Source organism: Sander lucioperca, chromosome 3 (genome assembly GCF_008315115.2).
Source record: "Sander lucioperca isolate FBNREF2018 chromosome 3, SLUC_FBN_1.2, whole genome shotgun sequence".
In the NCBI taxonomy this organism is placed as follows: domain Eukaryota; kingdom Metazoa; phylum Chordata; class Actinopteri; order Perciformes; family Percidae; genus Sander; species Sander lucioperca.
Window position 1 is genome coordinate 22,704,286 of NC_050175.1, and position 20,660 is coordinate 22,724,945.

The 20,660-nt window shown below is 38.7% G+C and overlaps 2 protein-coding genes across 4 annotated transcripts; one reads left to right on the forward strand and one right to left on the reverse strand.

The window, feature by feature from the left end:
• Nucleotides 1–485: 485 nt before the first annotated feature.
• On the reverse strand, nt 486–3,709 carry LOC116067761 (haptoglobin). Its single transcript, XM_031324331.1, has 4 exons — nt 3,564–3,709; nt 3,139–3,227; nt 1,664–1,947; nt 486–1,422 (listed from the first exon to the last, which is right to left on the reverse strand). Exons 1-4 carry the CDS (start codon nt 3,566–3,568, stop codon nt 859–861), a joined length of 942 nt encoding a protein of 313 aa, XP_031180191.1. The 5' UTR covers nt 3,569–3,709; the 3' UTR covers nt 486–858.
• A 2,914-nt stretch (nt 3,710–6,623) lies between these two features.
• On the forward strand, nt 6,624–18,315 carry LOC116033997 (trace amine-associated receptor 13c-like). 3 transcript variants are annotated; one of them, XM_035999499.1, is made up of 4 exons: nt 6,624–6,858; nt 9,909–9,974; nt 16,490–16,857; nt 17,394–18,315. In XM_035999499.1, exons 3-4 carry the CDS (start codon nt 16,575–16,577, stop codon nt 18,284–18,286), a joined length of 1,176 nt encoding a protein of 391 aa, XP_035855392.1. In that variant the 5' UTR covers nt 6,624–6,858; nt 9,909–9,974; nt 16,490–16,574; the 3' UTR covers nt 18,287–18,315. The 3 variants fall into 3 exon arrangements, with proteins under 3 accessions (XP_035855392.1, XP_031132416.1, XP_035855393.1); XM_035999500.1 differs by lacking the exon at nt 6,624–6,858 and adding an exon at nt 8,139–8,996; XM_031276556.2 differs by lacking the exon at nt 9,909–9,974.
• The last annotated feature ends 2,345 nt before the right edge of the window (nt 18,316–20,660 follow it).

Here is a 20,660-nt window from a genome sequence, read left to right on the forward strand (position 1 = left end):
ATTTGTTGCTGAAGCAGTTCACAATCTGTGACAGAGTAGACACATCTGCCAGACAAAAATATCTTTCAAGTCCTGATGCTACACATCTGCAGGCAACACTTGAAAACCTCAGATTCTGAGTTATGTCATTCACTTAAATTCTATCCTCAAACTTTGCCTTCACACGGGTGACTGCAATTGATGAAAGGTTGTCTCAACCTTTGAAGCCCTCAAGTTCTTTTTTCAAAGTTAACTGTGTAACAATTAAACATTGCGTGTGCATAGAAGTTGACTTTTAAATCAGCAACTCATCCAAATTGAATTTGCTGCTATTTGGTGACCCATCCTACATCTGACTTCTGTGCACTAAATGTCGTTGTATGATCCTAACAAAAACTAGTTTCTAAGTGTTTATAGCTTTTCCAAATAGACACACAATGGCGGTCATAGAGACAGGCAAGACGCAGAAACCGTTTAAATGCGGGAATAATAGTGCACTCTCTCAGTCTTTTCTGGAAGGCTTTAATAGTGTTACACTCGTTTGTACACAAAAAAGTGACAGAAGTAGTTGTGGACAGAATGTAAAAGGGAGATGGCTCAATAACAATGTCTCTCTTCTTTCTCCTTTACAGACAAGAGTCCTAAACCCTATGCCTTGTTTTTGGCCATTTGCTCAAATGACTGATATGATGACGTTGTTTTTCAGAGAGAGATTTGTTTGTATTATGGTGTGCAAACAGGAACAATTGCAAATAATGTATTTATGTATTATTTTCCTTTCCGACTGCAACATTTAAGTGTATTGCATTTCATAAAATTCCATGACTCAAAATACCACAATAATTTCTCCTCAAATTCAGAAGAACAGAGCCTGGAGCTCTACGGCTGCCATAAGTACATCTTAGACATTGCATCAGAGCGCAGAGCAGACGATTTCTCTGTATCCCCTCTGATGACACTGTGGATCCAGGGCAAATACGAGGAAATCTTCATATAGACTCCGTACTTGTAGCTTTTGCAAGACTTGTCATAGGAAAGGATCCCTGCAGCGTAAATGTCCCCAGTTTCAGCATCTGTGACAGCCAGAGCGCCTCCTGCATCACCAAAACAAACATTTTCTCCATACTTGGTGGGTCCGGTGCAAAACATGTCGTCGTCTACAGCTGGTGTGAGCTTGATACCTTTATATTCTGCCTTACAGTCAGAGTGATTGACCAGGGGAAGTACGAGGTATTTGAGTGATGTAGCAGGAGTGAGGAGGATCCCCCATCCCCAGCCAGTGAGGACCCCTGACCCTCCCACGGTGTCTACCAGGTCCTGGCCACTCTCTGGCAGGGGGATGGGGGTCACTTTATCGCTCACAACCACAGGCTCCTTCAGCTGGATCAGAGCAAGATCGTTGTCCCAGTCAGATCGGTTCTGGAAGCCTGGATGGAGAACAACCTGCAAGAGGGAAAGGTAAAATGAGAGAGGAAGTCTGATTGAAGACATACATCTTTAAAAAGTAGTCTAGACAATATACTTCAATCATGAAAAGGCTCAGTAATTTCATAAAATAGCTGGGCACTGACGTTTTTAGAAAACAGGAGTAAATAGTGTATTTGTCTGGGATAACGGCGCAGATTAAAATACATTTGGTGCACGATTGAGTATTTCCTGCAGATGAAATGTTTTTCTTGCTCACCTTCTCCACAGCAACCTCTTTGGAGGCATTAGCTTCTGGCCGTCCAGTGATTCCCAGGTACACTTTAGGAATGACAGGATCTTTTCCCTGAATGTCCAGTCGACTCTTCCTGACAAACAGGTTCCTGCCAGCCGTCAAAATCCAGCGCTCGGAGATGAGAGCACCGCCTGCATAGCCTCCGTCCAGCACACTGTCAGCGATGTAGACCATGGCCTGCCAGGGGACATGAGGAGCCAGGGTCCCCCCAACCATCCGTCTGGAACGGAGTGATGTTAACCTGGAGGCTGGGAAATAAATACAGCATATATTTTTAATTTATATACTGTATCTATATACTTGTTTTTGTAGTTGGAGGATTTTCAGTTTTTTTTACTCATTTTATATTCACAGATATTGTTTTCTTATGACTTACAATGTAAATGTGGAAAGGTTATGTCAACACAACAATCTTTAGATTCCATTGATCAAATTCTGTTAAATATGATGCTTTCCATGGGTTTTCACGATTCTTCTTATAGCTGGTTCAAATCTTATCTTTCTAGTAAAATTCAGACTGTTGTTGTTGATGGTTTCAAATCAAGTCCCCAAATGGTTGATAAGGGTGTCCCATATGGATCAACATTAGGGCTCCTACTATATACTACTAACTTGTATGCAGGACTTTCTCCAGGTTACAGTAAGCTCCCTTTGATGACGTATATTAATAAAAAGCTTGTTCTAAACTATAAAGAGAGAATGTGTATGCATAACATTACATTATATATGATCTCCTTGCATAAAACACTGAACATAAACACTTGACACCAGGGTTATCACGTTATAGCGCATGCACTGCATAAAAAAGTACACTGTCATCACTTCCAGAGATCTGCTGTTAGGCTGAGCTCTGTCATCTTTCATGCTCTGATGATTTTCTCCAGAAACAGTGGCCTCTTAATTTATTCATAGTGAAGCAAAGAAGAGAATCCATCCACTTCCTGTACTTTGATCCCAAGTCTTTTATGTGGCTAAGATAATTATGAAAATTGGTTCAAGTGATTTTGTCTTCAAGTCACTGGCAACATGCTTAGTACACTAATGGCTCCATTCTGCACTGCAAAAACTACTGAAAATAAGCTCCTTTCTTTTTTCAACATGCCTCCAGTCAGTTTACTCACACCTCTCACTGGTCTCTGATCGCTTGGTTTATCGTTATTTTTTAAGGGCTGTTTGAAGAGTAGCAGGCGATTTCCCTGTTAGATACTGTAGCTCTTTAGCCAAATCCCAGCCCTTAGATTCTGCAGTAAAGTCTGTGTCATTTCATGCAGGAGTTATCTATCTGAACAGCAGCTGTCGAGGAGCTATTATGTAAAACAGTAGAACTGGAGCCTGGACCAACTTGAATGTATTCAAGTGGTATGTAAAACTAGAAATTGAGTTTGAATTAAGACACCATGTTTATAAGTGTATAGCATGTTTGTGTTTGCATATGTTACCTGACACAGAGCGTTTAATCCTTTCATTGGTCTGAGCCACATCTGCCAGACAGGCCAATGCAGCCAGGAGGAGCACAGTCAGAGGCAACCTATGAAACAACAGATTCATATGATAAACAAACATTAAATATGTCATTGCCCAGTTAAGGATCAAGAATGACAAATTGTAAACAATTTGAGTTATTCAATTGCAGACATAGATAATTAAACATTTTATTTACAACAGGTCACAAAACATAACTGAATAATTATTGGGAAATTCAGCAAAGTAAAATAGCTTTTTAGATATTAGATTAGACCTGTCATAGTAGAAATTATGCTTACACTTATAGATTGTTTGTTGTAAGTAATGATACAGCTCAACATTAGGTACTGAGAAAGAGTGTAGCCAGTTGGATTCAGATGAGACTATTTTCTTAACTTACCACATTTTGTTGACAATATTCTTCTTTGCAGTGAAGATTAAACCTCTCGTTCTCAAGTTTGTTGTGCCTTTTGGAGTTGAGGAGTATTTATATCTGCTGAGAGATTGAACTTCTACCCGGGAAATTTTAGCTTGACAGAAAAATGTTGATTCCTGGAATCTGAAATAAAGTGTTGCGAAATCTTGCTTTCCATCAGTTGGGAGACTCTCTACATTTTGGAGTCTGGAAAAAGAGCATTTTGACTGTTAGATTGTGGTGTAAAACAGGGGTTTTCAAACTTTTTGTGTGTGTGGACCACTAGTTGTAATCAAGTGTTTTCACGGACCACCTCATAATACACATAATAAAATATGTCTACACACAGTCCTACCTGAATTAATCCGCACCTCTTAATAGGCCTACTAGCACTAAAACTATAACTGGTCATCGCATCAGTACAACAGGCTAGTTATAAGAAAGTTTACTGCACACAACGGCTGCCACATATTTAATTTATTTATTTACTCAAGCGCCCAAGGGCATAATCAGGTTCATTTGAACAACAGGCTTATTTCCATAGCAATGGAGTATTAAATCTATAGAGTAATAAGAGCACTTGGATATTGTCAAAATTTCAAAACCTTTGGCGATTTTAGGGTTAGGATTAGGGCCGAGCACCACTAGCCTATTTTAGTAATCACACAATAACTTGACAATTTAATTTAAATTTAAATTTTATATCAATATACATATTCTTAACTTTTATGGGAATTTCCTGGCAAAATGAAGGTTAAAAAACTATTATTTTATTTTGCTTTTCCACGGACCACCTGCAGTACCTTCACGGACCACTAGTGGTCCGCGGACCACAGTTTGGGAATGACTGTATAATGTAAACCTCCTCATGTTTTAATTCCTTTGAGTGGAGTTCTGCTTGATTTTTAAATTTTTTTAACTGTTTAGCTCAGTTGTGAATCCTGTGCTGATTTTAATAGGATTTGATGTTTTGCCAAGTAAAACCATTTCACAAGTCAGTGTTTCATCATTGTTCAAAGCAAGATGGTCACTAACAGCTTGTACTGTTTGCATCATAGTTTTGCATCATAGTTTACGAAAAGTAAACAGGGCTGGCTGTTTCTAACATCTTTATCTCTGGTGACGTAATGATATTGCAACACACTGTGCTGTTTAATTTGTTATCACAGAACATAACGCACACATTGCCTCTTTAGATTTTACTGCAGGGAACTAAAACACACAATATTCCATCAAGTTCCTGGCAGTAAATAGTTAACTGTGACAGCAGTAAGTCAGATGTCAGTGTGCTGCAGGGAGGAAAGTCCAGCATTACAGCTTTGGGTATTTACAAGAGGTCACAAAGAGGTAACAGAAGTTTAGTTAATATATTATAATTAAATTATATTTAATTTCAAAGTTTGCTTCCTTGATTAATTCAGCATCTGCAATTACAATGATTTGCATTATTTCACAATGCTGTTGTCAAGTCAAACACAATAGTTTAACATCAATAGGTATCAAAGTGTAATCATAAGGTACGGTAGTATGTCCAGGTTACAGGTAGGTAGGTAGATAGATAGATAGATAGATAGATAGATAGATAGATAGATAGATAGATAGATAGATAGATAGATAGATAGATAGACAGATTGTTATTAATCCCAAAATGGGGAATTATGGTGCCACAGCAGCAAAATATCAGACACACAGCACACATGCAGAATATACATGAAATAATAAACAGGATAGAATACAAGAACAAATATTCAAGATAAAAAATACAAAGTGGAGAATGTACAAACGTATATACAAGTTGGGAATAAAAATGTACAACTACTTAAATAGTATTATAAAGATGTAAGTAAAACCTATGGTTGTGCAAGTTGCACTATAGTGCAGTATTGTGATGTATATGAGTCTTATCTAACACTCAGTGATGAAGTGTTAAAAAGTTGTATTGCCTGTGGTAGGATTGATTTCTTGTAGCGGTCCGTGCAACATCAAAGCTGCTGGGGCCTCTTAGAGAAAGTGCTCCGCTGTTGGACCAGTGTGGGGTGGAGAGGGTGGTCGGGGTTATCAATGATAGATAACAATTTGTTCAGTGACCTCCTCTCCACCACAGCTTCAAATGTCTCCTATTTGCAGCCAATAAGCCTTCCTGATCAGTTTGTTCAGTCTGTTTGTGTTGCTGCTACCCCAGCAGATGGCGGAGGAGGACAGAGCGCTGGCCACAACAGACTGGTAGAACATCTCCAATATTCTGCTGCACAGGATCTCAGCTTCCTCAGGAAATAGAGTCTGCTCATCCCCTTCTTGTAGACTGCAGTGGTGTTGATTTTCCAGTTCAGCCTGTTGTCGATGTTGACACCATCTGTAATCCTCAACCATGTCGACATCCCCACCCAGAATGCATATACGTGTCCTGTAAACGTGTTGTTCAGTGTTTCAAATCATAACTGAGGGCAGGGGTCTCACTTGAGTGCTGTGTCTACTCCCTGGAGACAAAAAAAGCGGATGGGACGTGACCCCTGTGTTAGACAAAGCTGTGCACACGGGCCAAGGGGGCAAAGCTGGACAAATGCCCAAGAGAGGATGGATGCATTTTACCCCGTCTCATACTGTAATAGTGTCACCTCTCATTAGTGCTATGTAGTATCTCTCTCTGGCTCTATTTCCATCTCTGTCTTTCTTATTCATTCTGCATCTTTTTTTTTTTACACCATTCAAAGCATAAACACGTAGAACACTTTCATCAGTTTGGACATGTGAAAGGAAAGAGAGTGAAGGTGTACAGCAAAGTAAAGAAATGGATGCTAAAATAAGCTTAAGGACATAGTAAAGAGTTAATTGAATATAATAAAGCGGACTGAAGGCATGAGTTCAACAGTGATAGAGTCTTTAAGATACAAAGCAGCTTCTGTGGAATTTACCTTGAAGCTTGAAGGGAAGAGCATGTGTATGTGATAAGGACTGTAAGCCGTTCTGAAGGTGAGGGGAGGAGAGGGGAGGGGGAAGCAGTGGAGTGGGAACTGGAGGTTGAGCGCTCCACAAAACGAAGGAAGGCGGAGGAGGATGAGAGGCTGAATCACAGGGACAGAGAGCTGGAGTGTGTCAGAGGCTTTGTGCTTAATGTGTGCTTCTCAGGAGAATGAATGATGAGGACTACAGTTCCACTTTCAGGATTTTTAACTGGATTTTACTTCCTCTAAGTCAGCACTTTCATACTGGATTGTTTTCCTGTTATCAACCTCCGTCTGCAACCTCAACTGCTCTATGGTCCTTAATAGTGGAAACGCCGGTAAGAATATCCCATCGGATTTTATTTTTTTTGTGTATGTGGTATTATATGACAGCTGGTTTCCATATTAATATGACACAAGGAGAAAACATTTCTACATTTGTTTGTTTTTTTTAAAAGAAACTTATGTTTGAGCATTGATTGAAGATGTATGTGTGTCAGGCTGCATCCACGTATGCAATAATTATTTTGCTTAGAATGCTTAACTCTTAGTGCTCTTGAATGATATTAATTTGCAATATACACTACCGGTCAAAAGTTTGGGGTCACTTATACATTTCCATTCCACTCCATTCCAGCATTGTTTTTTTAATCAGGGCAGCAGTTTTCAGATTATATTATGTTCTTACATAATTGCAAAAGGCTTCTTGACTGTTGTAGACAGAAGTGACTGAAGAAACGCTTGAAATCCATGCTTTTTGGTCTAAACTTCATACCCAAATTAAAAGTGGCACAGTTCCCATATACTTTGACACTCTGGGGTGTGCCTGATATCATTGGAAAGGTGATTGATGTGGGTGTGTTTGTGTATTTGAGAAGTATTGTATTTTGTAGTTTTTTGGATTTTTTCTTTGCACTTTTCAAATGGAAATAAAAAAACGCACAGACATATCTGTAGAAAATAAATCATATAAAGATTTTTTCTGTAGTAAGCTGAGACATGTGGCTAATGCCCTGTGTTGTCTGTCACCTGTCAGATGTGTTTACAGCAGTGTATTCTAATCATTTTACAGATGTATGACTTGGACGGAAATAAAAAAAACTCCATTCGAGCCTCTGTAACTCTGTGTCAGTAAGGCCTAGAATCACCCTGACACTTGCAACAAAAACTTGAGTTTTCTTTCTAATGATATCAGGCACACCCCAGAGTGTCAAAGTATATGGGAGCTGTACCACGTTTAATTTGGGTATGACGTTTAGACCAAAAAGCATGGAATTTCAAGCGTTTCAAGAACCCTTTTGCAATTATGTAAGCACATAATGTAATCTGAAAACTGTTGCCCTGATTAAAAAAACAATGCAACTGATCTCAGTGAACGGTTTCTATATAATTGCTTTAAGTTGACAGATTTCTCCTCATTATGTTTAAATTAAGTGACTGATAATGAGCAATGCTTTCCCAAGAGGCACATTTACACTGCAAAGAAATCCCTGGGAATGTAACAGCTGAGGTGGGCATGCCGTCCATTAGCATGTGTGTAATTTAGACTGGAACACACATCAATCATCAATCAACTGAACATTCATCTTTTCAATTTGGTATATTACAACCCGCAAGTTACTTTGTAATTATTTAGTGCATACAGGGTTTTAATAAATATACTTATTGGGTACCTATATGCAAGTACAAGAGAAGAAGACCAAAGGTTGGAACAAGGGTTTAAGAATGTAGGGTTTAAGAGGGACTAAATTACAATGCAAGTATTTAATTACTGAGCAGCTATGTAATAATTACTGGGTACAATATTAATATTATTGGGTAACAAGACAGGAACAATGGGCTAAGAGTTTTGATACTGAAATGAATATATGTATAATCATTTATTTTAGAATTATGATTTACAAAACGTGACTGAAAAAGAGTATTTATTATTATGTTTTTAATGATTTTTTTGTTTGTTTTTTACATGGGAACAACATGGCATGGGACGATGGGTGACCCTTTACAGCTTTAACTATAAAATACTTTACTTCTATAGGTTAAGTTTTTAAAAACTACAGTAAAACTACAGTTAGGAGGCAGATGCACAGCAAAATGAAATGCTGCCAGAGAAAATGTATTCCCACAGTAAGCAAGACACTAACTCAGGGAAAGGTAAAACAACAATAACAAGTAAGTAACACTTGTTATGTGTTTGTATCTGTGTTTGTGTGTGTATGAATGTGTTGCTTGGGCACTTCTCTGACAAACACAAACAAACGCAGACAGAATGACAGGCTAGAACATGTGAAGAGAAAGTTGTCTTTCTGCTCATGTTATGGGGCAGACAACCTCAGGCGGATCTGAGCCAGCCTGTCCATCATTACTGTAAGTTAACCGTCTGTGCATCGGGCGACCTGACCTGAGAGCTCCGACCAAGCCCCCAGTCTTCCTACACATGCCTGACCTGTCACTCAGGGTCACAGGCTTGTCAAAGGTAATTCATTGCACGCATGAACAACCTACACCTAAACGCAGCACAATGGTCCCATGAGAACAACAAACTGTGGTCTTCATGAAAGGGAATCAGTTCAATATGAGGTTTATTCCTGCACATGTGATCAAAAATGGCTAATGAAAGCTGGTTTGAGCTTGTGTGATTCGCATGGCTCTAGGGATATTAATGTTTATTCTGGTCAGTCGGTCAGTTGATGGTTGTTCCAAACTTCAGGAGGTATGCAGTATTTGACTTAAAACAACCTGCTTTAATTCAATTAAAAGGGGCCAGTGTTGTTAGCCAATGAGAATCAAGTAATGTGACTGTTTTTATCTGTGTCATTTTCTTCTCTTTACAAACCAACTTCCACCCAACTGAAGTAATACCAGCCACCCTCCCGTTCCCAGGCCCCTACAGACTAAACTACTGTTTCTTGATACGTTCCAACTACCCTACCCGTGGCACTCAGCCCCAAGACCATTTGTTCCTACTAAAGATGCAAATCTTTAAAAAGACAACGTCACAAATATATATTTTCATTTGAAAACAAAGTTTTGTAGCATGTTACTCAAACAGAAGAGAACTTATTTATGCTGCTGAAACAGTAAGTGTTTGAATTGATGTAAGTTTCTTGGTACTATATCTTAAAATTGAAAGTTGTGGCGGAAATGGAAACTGTTACATTACACTACATTTATTTAGCTGACGCTTTTATCCAAAGCGACTTACAATAAGTGCATTCAACCATATACTAGATACAACCTAAAAATTGCATAATCACACAAGTACAACTAAAGCAAAAATGTTGAACGGCCTAAGTGTGCTGCATTTAGAAACAATAAGAGATAGAGATCTCTCTATTTGTACTAATCATAAAGATGTTGCGTGTGTGCGTGTGTTCTTTGCTCTCAGCTGCTTGTCTCACAACACCTGAGGTCTTGCCACAGGGAAGACTTCCGCCTGTCATCTTTACTCAAGGTAAAGGCAGAAAGCCCTTTAAGGTTCATCCTCTATACTCCCAAAAATATATTTTCTTTTTTTTTTTTTTACCACTAGTTAAATTAAAAATACAGAATTGCAGTTATGACATGACAATTATTGCCTAAAGCTTTTTTTTAAATGCCACCCATTTTACAAGCCAGTGTTAAATGTGTTTAAACATTTTTTATATAACATCCCCATTTTTGCTGCATGTAACCTATGTATTTGAATGACTCTGAATCTACTCATTAAAAGGCAAAGCAGAGTTAAATGATACACTATGATTCATTTAGTATTTTAAAGGGAAGGATTATCACACAATTCTTTCATAATGTTAACACGTTAAACACTCTCTTGTAAATCCTGGCCTTGATCAACTGAGTTTTGAAATTGTACCATTGTTGCTGGAGCTGAGTATTACTGTCAAAGTCTGAAGTGAATACCAAGGTGCAGCAAGAGAGAATAAAGGCAGAAGGATTTTCTCACAATCTGATTTTCACCAAACAGAACAATATAGGATGATTCTGCTAAACCCAGGATTACATTTAGTACAGCATATCTGAGTATGAAAATGTGAAATTAATCTGCATGGCACCTGTAGCATTGTTAAGGTTATGCAAGCTACTTAAAAGATCTTTGGCAAAAAGCCAGCATTAATTGTTGGTTTAAGACACACAGCCAACAAAAATAGAAAACTCTTTTCTTATACCTAATCTTTTGTTTGGGGAGCTGGAGATACTGTGGTATCGATACTTTGATACTTACAAGCTACTTAATTGGTATTGACTCCTTTAAAAAATAAAATTTTTAATGTAATAAAGTTACATTAAAATAAAAAAAAATCACATCCAAACGTTTTCAGCACTTTTGTATAATGTTTGTGCCAAAACAGCCCTGAAGCAGGCACCTGGGTAACTCACCTAGTAGAGCACGCGCCCAAATATAGAGGTTTACTCCTCGACGCAGCGGCCCCAGGTTCGACTCCGCCCTGCAGCCCTTTGCTGCATGTCATTCACCCTCTCTCTCCTTTCATGTCTTCAGCTGTCCTATACAAATAAAGGTCTAAAATGCCCCAAAAAAAATTATCTAAAAAAAAAAATAATAATAATAATAGCCCTGAAGCTGGCCCGTGTCACATGACTGTGGAAACCTATGTGACAGCACCATGAGAGAGAGGGCAAAGAAACAACAGCGGAAAAAAGAAGTGTGGAGAAAAGAAAGGCGGAGAATGGCAGAAAGGAAACGTAGCATGAGGTGGTGCTAATTTTCACCTGTATTTCACCTATATAAAAATACAGCAAGATGCACTATTTGTGACACTTTGAAAGTCATAAGGAGAATGTAACAAAGTTTAAGTTCAAGTTCAAGTTCAAGTTCATGTTTGTCATATACATATTAGTACGAAGTACCACAGCAATGAAATACAATGTGCCTTGGCATTCTCTCAGCACCAGTCAATAATAACAATTTTAAAAACATAATAACATTTAAAACATCTAGGAATATCCAAACACAATATACATAAGTGACTAAATTCAAACCACAGCCCTCCTTCCTGTGCTATCATTCAATAACCTTACTACCTGGGGGTAAAAACTATCCTTAAAACGTGTTGTGCGCGTTTGGATGCTCTGCAAACGTCTCCCTGATGGAAGGTGGGAGAAGAGATTGTATGCAGGATGACTAGAATCCTGCATAATACCTCGTGCCTTCTTAGTGCTGCGTTTCCAGTAAATGTGTTGGAGCGATTCAAGTGGAACCCCCATGATTTTAGATGCAGTCTTGACTACTTTTGTCAGAAGATTAAGGTCATGTGAAGTAGCCCTGCCAAACCACACTACAATGTTGCCTGTCAGTATACTCTCAATTGTACAGCGGTAAAAATTCTGTAGAATGTTAAGGGACATTTTTTCTACATTATTTCTTAAGACACCTCAGAAAATAAAGCCTCTGATGTGCCTTCTTAATGGCACAGCTGATATGGAAGGACCATGTGAGGGTGTCTGAAATGTGGATGCCTAAGAATCTAAAGGTGTTAACAGTTTCAACTGGAGAGTTGTTAATAAGGACAGGTGTATGTGTGGGTTTGTTCTTTCTAAAATCCCCACATTGAGAGACAAATTATTTCTGTTATTTCTGTAAGATCAAATTACTCACCTCATCTCTGTAGGCAGTTTCATTATTGCTGTCAATGAGTCCTATCACAGTAGTATCGTCTGCAAATTTCACAATACTATTAGTGGGGTGTTTAGCAATACAATCATAAGTATACAGACTGTATAATAGAGGACTGAGACAGCAGCCTTGAGGTGCTCCAGTGTTTAGCACTATAGAGGCTGAGTATGTAGTGTCAACTCTAACTGTCTGGGGGCGGCCTGTTAGAAAGTCCTGTATCCACCTGCAAATAGAGTTGCAGAGGCCCAGGTGTAACAGCTTAGATATTAAAATGGAAGGTCTAATAGTATTAAAGGCACTGCTATAATCAACAAATAGCATCCTGACATACTTATCCGTGCCCTCTAGATGTTGGAGCACAGTATGTAAAGCCAAGGATACAGCATCATCCACCGCTCTATTTGATCTGTATGCAAATTGTAATGTAAAAAAAAAAAATGTAGTTGCTTTTTTCATGTAGGCTTAGATTACAAAATCTTCAGGAACAATCAAAATGAAGTAAATAAAAATGTAAAGATCGTTCTGTTTGGATTTCTGTAAAATTTCAGATTGTACTGTATTAATGACGTCATTTTTTATGAACGGAAGCCTATCTGAATATGTAGTGGAAGTTACTCTGGAAAAACTCATGGCCTATATTCTAATTATTAGTTTATTTTATTATTTAATCAAAGTATTTCTCTAATTTTTTTAATTGCAGGTATGTGTCCTGAGATTTGCTGTTAAGTTTAATTATCTTTTTCTTCTAAAAGACCATTATTTCTTTTAAATCACATACCTATTTAAAAAAAATGATCAGTATCGATATCAATGAAATTGTAATAAAAAGTGTCGAAAATCGTATAGAAATGAAAAAGTTTGGTATCGCCCATCCCTACCTCCGGGGATAATAAATTGATTTATTGAACTGAACTGCCTATTGGACAACAACGCACATATTTTTGCAGAAAGATACAATTTCATGCTGAATGCTTGAATGATGGCCAAGTAAAGCCAACAATATCAAGGCTACAAACAATGGTATCAATCAGGCAATTCGGTAGTCATTTAGCACAGTCTCTTTGCCCAAGCTGTATTTTCACCGGAGACACAAATACAGCTCATTCATTCATACAAATTAATGCTATGTGCTCATTCCAAGACCATAAATTGTTTAAAGTGCGCGAGCTGAATGCAGAATCATTCACTCACAAAAACATTGCCTCTGAACATTATTGCAGCGATTACAATTTGGTGCTACATACATGTAATTTCTAGAAGACATGTTTGACATGGAGGTGTCAGGTTGTAGGGTTGGAGCCAAGAGCAGGAAGGCGAGGAGTGAGAAGCAGTTTGAATAAATAATAATTTAATAAAACACAAAGAGACTTAAAAACATGTAAGCAGGAGAAAATAATCCAAAAGAAACAGGAACACAGGAGGAATGGTGAAAAATCGAGGAGCACAAAAGCAGTAACACACAGGACGGACCTCTACACAAAAGAGAGACGATAAACCAACAACAGACACAGAAAGCACACAGACTAAATACACAAGTAAAGGAGGGTGAAACAAGGGACAGGTGACACAAGGGCTGGGGAACAGGTGAAAGTCATCAGGGAGGGGCAGACAATCCCAAAGGCGGGAAAACAAAAGACAGGAAGTAAAACAAGACATGACATGGGAGAAACAGGGAGACTACACAATAAAACAGGAAACAAAGCATGAAACAAACACAAGGACACAGAAGACAGAAAACATGAAAAGTGAAACAACAAGGAAACAGAACAAATAAACACAATATAACAGGAAAAAACTACAACAGAAACCCACAATTGTGACAAGAAGAGACAGACTCAGATGGAAATCAGGACTAAATAGAGCTTGAACAAAGGAGAACCAGATTCAGGAAAACTGAACTGCTGAGAAACCTGAAACCAGGGCTGGAACTAGATGTTTATGGGCCCTAAGAAGGATTTGGTTCGGAGGCCCCCCTCATTGTAACGTGTTGCCACTTTACATCGCACTGAACCAACTTGTGTATTGCAAATATTAGATTAAGCACACATAATGTAAAATGTAAAAAAAAAATGTGAGACCGATTAGAAGCAACACTATCTTTAAGTAAATATAGTATTTGTTTATTACCCCTTAACCCTATTAATGGTCCTTCTCAAGGCCTTTTGGTTAGTAAAGTAGAAAGTTTCATGCATATCTCTGTGTTATTTTCTCATTGGAAACGACTGAATCCTTTTCTTTCCAAAAATGTTCTGTCATGTCTGAGTCAGAATAAAACCATAAGGAACATTAACGTAAAATAGTACACCTATCTGAATGACAAAAAGCCTTGACTTTAACAGCTAGATGAAGCCAACAGTGTTACATATTCTATGTCCGAAAAGGGCTTTTGTAGTTACTTGGGGGTACATTTTTTGGCACTGTTTATTAATGTTTGATTAAAAATATGAACAATTTCAACTTTGTGTATGCATTTTATTTTCCATGCTGCTAGCACTGCATATATTTTGAATTGGCTGTCTATAGCGATAATTCCCATGTGTTACCATTAGCGTCTTAGAATTTAATTTGTAGAAGGAAGACTGAAATTTAAAGTAATCAAGCTACAGTATGTAAACGAGTTGTGGGGCAGACAAGCTTTCCAGTCTTTTCATATGCAATTCATCTTAAGTCGTCATTAAATCCTGAACAATATGCTGGTCATAGACTGACACCCACACATGTTCATTATTCTGCTTCACAAGAACCTCTCATTATTCTGAGGCTTATTCACTGCTGATAACTGTTAAAGGATTTCACGTCTTACAGCTGTGATGTTTCGTTGACTGTTCCTGCGCCGAAAGCCAGAGTGAGAACATGGGATTTGGTTTGGTTTTGCTCTGGTCTGAATATGTCCATTCCTGTTACCTTTTGTTTTCTTGGATGTGTGTACCTTCCTGCTCTCCAGCCCAGTGAGCAGCACAAATGACTGAAAGACTTGTGTATTGAGTTGTCATTGGAGAAAGACATTTGGCACTGAACTTTCTCTGCATGGGTACTGACAGCATCGAGGTGCTTCCAACAATGCTAGGGCACAAGAACCACATGTAACCACAATACAGTAGAAAAATCACTGTCTGTACTCTGTTAAGAAATCTTCCATAAAAGACTAGCATTCATATGTCTGTTTTTTTTGCACCAAAGCCTATATACTGTAAATATGTAGGCTATCATCTAAAAAGATTCAGCCGTTTATCTAAAACATTACGGTAAACAGCACCATGAACACACCACCCTAAAACATTGCACATACCCTAGTGTTTTTAAGTCTTTAAGTCTTTACCTCTCCACACCATCCATACATTATTGGATTATGTGCTTGGCTGATACCTAACACAACATTACCATAAAACAATGAATAAAAGGTATTTTTTTTGAGAGACGATCAATGTACAGCCATGAAATTCACAATTAGCAACATATTGAATAGCAGTTAGATTCTTATATAGGTTGCTTTCAAAATATAATATAATACAGGCTAATAGTCACTAAATGTAATCTTTTTATCATTGCTATACAGATGATGCAGGTTAATATACAAGTCAAAAGCAAGGATCTTTACAACATAGTTGCTCCAAATGAATGACTAACTTGAATGGACATGGTTTTGCTAGCTAAAAGCCAACGCTAAAAACTATCCAGCGAGGGGTTTTGGCAATTAATATGAATTAATATAAATACCCTACATGCTACAGTTGCAACACATTGCAGAGGACAAGTCAAAGTGTTAACTGTTATTAACTCCTGTTAAAAACAAAATGGGCTGACATGTTCTACCCTGAAACGCCATGGCGTTAAAATGTCTGCATTTAGAAAAATTACAATTTAAATGTGATTTTCAGCAACAGAACAATATTCAGAGAATTTTTTACTTTTTATTGATTGATGATGTACAGTAGGACGTTATTGCCTCTTTCAGCAATCAATACCTGACAGCTGGATCTAACTCTCCATTAATTAGAAAGATTTGCACAAACCAAACCAATTGGGTACTATCTTTTAAAAAAGACTAAACTTAATGTACTTTTTGTACAGTAAGTGTGCTCAGGTAAAACATTTTAGTTGCAATGGTGTGGGTGTGAACACTGCTGTGTGACAAGATAGGCTTGTGGTCCAGTAAAGTAAAGACTGATGGTTGATGGGAGTGTTGATTTGTTTTTAAGTGAGAGAAAGTTGAGCCATAAAACTATGGCTGACTGTGCTTGACTTGCAGATTAATGACATACTTTATGCTTAACCAGATTTGATCATTATTTGGACAGACGATTTAACTGCCTCCATATATTTTTCATTTTCATCAGTATAGTGTCCCAGTCCAGGACATGGTTTCCTGAGGGGCCCTGCCACCTACACATTTCGAGGGGTATAACCGGTCTATCCTGGGCCATGACTGCTCTGCTTCCCAACGTCACTGTTCCTGGAAGTACAGCAGTTCTGCTGCCGACTACAGACAGTCTGTTTAACCTGACTGCAACTGCTCAGGCAGGACTCGGTTCAGGCCAGTCACTGGCCCCTCTCTGCACCCTCTGTTGCTGTGGATTTCTAAATCGTACTTTGGCAGTGGTGTTCATGATCAGCCTGGCATTTGCCATTGTGGTTGGAAATGTGATCACCCTTACTGTCTTTGTGCAAACAAGGCAGTCCCGAACACCACAGGGATACCTGAAAGGTAAATGTTGTTTGTCTAACCACTCAATGCTCAAAGCAAATGTGTTATTTCAGAAAGTTATTCAAACTAACCAAGTGTAAATCAGTGTTGACATGCTTATGCATTCTACAATACTAATTCACAGGAAAGGTTCTTTCCGGCAGAAATTCAATATTCATACGGAATGTAAAAAAAATGGAAAATGGACTTTCATATTTCTATCAAAATCAATATTGTTAAAGAAGAATTTATCAACCTGCCAAAACCAAAGACCTTCTAATTACATAGATCTAAGAAGTTCTTATTAATTTATTGTAGTACATTTATAATTGAAATGGTGCACTGATTAGAAATGATTCTAATTTAAATTCTCAAGTTTTTTTTTTTTTATCAAAACACTAGGTGATTTAATAGAGCAAAATATTTAAGTAAAAATGTATTTACACTGCCCTTTTCCATTTCATAGTGAAATTTTAACTAAAAGAGCTGGACGTGTATTACCAAGATAACAGCCCCTGTGTCCCCTTAGCCCTCTTCTTCTTGTCTCTTTCTGACAGTGTCTCTGGCCATAGCAGACATGATGGTCGGTGTCCTCGTGGTCCCTTTCTCTGTCTACACTGAGATCTCTCTGATGGTGACCAGCACACCTCCCATTTGGTACCAGGGTAGTTCTACTTCCCCGGCCACCTCCACTTCTTTCGGGGGACTGGTGAGTCCTTGGCAGCCCTGCATGCTGATTGGCCCTGTGTTTGCTGGATGCACCTTTGTCTCCATCAGCACCATCTTCCTCATGACACTGGAGCGAAGCGTGGCCATCCTTTGGCCACTCCACAAGGACGCCTTGGTGACCCGGAGAAGAACTATGCTTCTCATCCTGCTCTCCTGGGCTGCCAGCTTCCTGCTGGCTCTTGCACCCCTCATCTTCAGCAGCAACTTCACTTTGGAGTACAATGAGTGCAGTCGTATGTGTAACTACTCCCCACTATCGTTCGGAAGCCAGCTACCACCTGATGCCAACATTTTGCTGTTATTCCCAGCATTTGACTTCACACTGCTCGGTGGCACATTAGCAGTAAACATTGTGTCTTTCACTAGCATCCGACAGTACTCCCGAAAACGCAAACTGCTCTCAGAGGGGAGTCTGAGTGACGCAGGGGGAGGAGGGGGAGGGTGCTCTCACAGGCCCTCCTTTTCAGACATCAAAGCTGCCAAGACAATTGGCATACTTACATTCGCCTTCACAGCATCCTTCTCTCCCATCGCAGTGTTTGTGCTCGGGAACGTGGTGGGATACACCTGGTGTAACTTTTCCTTTTTTGCCTTCTGGATCCTGACAGGAAACAGTTGCTGTAATGTAATTATCTACAGTGTCAGGGACCATCGCTTCAGGAAGGGTGTGAGCCTGCTCTTTCAGCGAGACCACTCCCTTCCACATAGCGAGAAGTCCTGAGGGACAATCTGGCCTATCAGCACCTTTAAAGGCCCTGACACATCAACCGATAATCGGCCGTCGGACAGTTTGGCGAGGTCAGTGACTCTAGTCTGTTCGGTGTGTTCCGTGCCGTCGTCCGTCGGAGGAGCTGTCGGCCTTCATTTTGGCCGGCCTGACTTGCTGGGTCGGAGGGCGGGCAGTCGGACTCACTCCACCAATCAGATTGGCCAATCAGATTGGTGGAGTGCTAACTCGTAAATAACGAGCGGGATGAGTGACGAACGCCTCTCAAAACGAAAATCTTTTAAACTGACCTTTGTTGATCTGAAATGAAGACAGATTCAGCAACTGTATGGCCTATTTCTCACTTAAAATGTTTTCAGAAACACGTTTTAGTGAACTATTTTCGTAAAATACGAGATCATATTTTGAACAAGCTGCCATTACTATCGGCTGGAGAAGCCAGACCCACGTGACGCGTTGTCATTTCCGGTTTACATTTTTTGTATTACGTCTCATGCACGCGCAGAACGTACGCTAAAGACGGCGTCGCTTTGGTGTGTTCCAAGGCACTTTTTGGACCACGGGGTGATCAGACTGATCAGTCCGACTGCCTTTTCTGCCGACGGTCAGCCGTCGGGTTGGTGTGTCAGGGGCTTTAAGCTCACTGATTAACGCTTTCTATATATGTTACATGAGGTTGTGTGCACTATTTCTTGGCTGTAAAACCACAACTAGTCGTTTTAGGTTGACTTATTAACACATGGGTTTTTGTACAGATTAAACAAACAGGATGTACTGTGCTAATTAGTGAGTTTTAGAGGTGCTGTAGGCATATTTTGTTACCTTTAAACAGAGCCAGGCTAGCTTGCTTGCCCCTGTTTCCAGTCTTCATGCTAAGCTTAGCTAACCATTTCCTGGCTGGAGCTTCATATTCACAGTACATCTGTGTGAGTGATATCAATCTTCTCATAACTCTTGGCAAGAAAGTACATTTCCCAAACTGTCAAACTATTACTTTAATTCAAAGGTAAACTCCATAAGAGACTTACAAAAAAGGTCATTCAAACATAAAACAAATGCGATTCTTTGCTACTGAGAACTGTAAATGGAAGCCAAATTTAAAATCTTCCATCCACATGTTCTTTTGACAATTTGTCGCCTTCCTCTATCGTCAAACCTCTTTTCAATAACGTCAGGCACCAAACCTAAAGCAGCACTGACAACCTCTTACTTGAGTAAAAGTACAATTATCTTACTAGAAAATGACTTTGGTAGAAGTTAAAGTCTCCTTTTAGAATATTACTTGAGTAAAAGTATTAAAGTATCTGATATTTACTGTACTTAAGTATCAAAAGTAATTTTCTGATAATAAATATACTTAAGTATTAGACGTAAAAGTAAAAGTAAAAAAAAACTTTGATTATGAACCTTATGGCCAAAGGTGTGTAACGTTATCTTCATCACCACTGTCGTCGGGGTGGTCATCATCTGTTACCATGGCGGCAGAGCCTGCACCAGGTGCTTCCATGACACTATCAGTCATTATGCTTCCTCCTCTTCTTCTTTAGTTTTGGCCTATGGTTTTGTTTTTTTTTACCGCTTGGCAACAAACAGGCATTAGGTCACCAACTGGAATGGAGCGTGCATTATCTTGGCAATTTAGGAGCAATGATTCACCAAATCTGCTTTTTTTCTAAATTTCTCCTGATTTCATTTTGTAGTAACGAGTAACTAAGATGCTCAGGGGAGATGTAGTGGAGTAAAAGTAAAGATTTTATTTAGGAAATGTAGTGGGATAAAAGTAAAAGTTTCCGGAAATATAAATAACGAAGTAAAGTACAGATACGTGGAAATTCTACTTAAGTACAGTAGTGAAGTATTTGTACTTTGTTACATTACAACACTGCTGACAACCACAATATCCACACCGTTATTGTTTTATTATCGTCACTTATTGTCACTTATCATTTACAAGGGGTGTTGTTTGTGTGTTTAGAAATCTTGGCACTGCTCCTCTTAGGAATAATGTGGATTACAAATGTTTCAGGTAAACGGAACAGTTGATACCATAGCATCTATTTTTAATCTATCCATCTATTTTTAATCTATTTTGATAACAATCTGCCTCAAGGATGTACGAAATGCAGTTTATCTATCTATCTATCTATCTATGTTACTGTGAGAGCCATTTGCATTATGCCATATGTCAGACAATGTTAATTTTTATTTTTAGCATTTTATAATATTGGTTATTTTTGTCTAAGTAAATATGAATGAAAAAAATTATCTGTATATTTATTAAATCTGTATAGACTAAATAAATAGGATTACGAATGACAGAGATTTATTATAAAGAGCATTATGAATATAGCAGACCCTCATACTGTGC

Coding starts and splice junctions, on each gene's coding strand:
- LOC116033997 (XM_035999499.1), top strand. CDS start 16,575: ATGACTGCTCTGCTTCCCAACGTCACTGTTCCTGGAAGTACAGCAGTT. Junction 16,858..17,393: donor ACCACAGGGATACCTGAAAG/GTAAATGTTGTT, acceptor TCTTTCTGACAG/TGTCTCTGGCCATAGCAGAC.
- LOC116067761 (XM_031324331.1), bottom strand. Junction 1,948..3,138: donor GATTAAACGCTCTGTGTCAG/GTAACATATGCA, acceptor TTTATTTCCCAG/CCTCCAGGTTAACATCACTC. Junction 1,423..1,663: donor AAGAGGTTGCTGTGGAGAAG/GTGAGCAAGAAA, acceptor TCCCTCTTGCAG/GTTGTTCTCCATCCAGGCTT.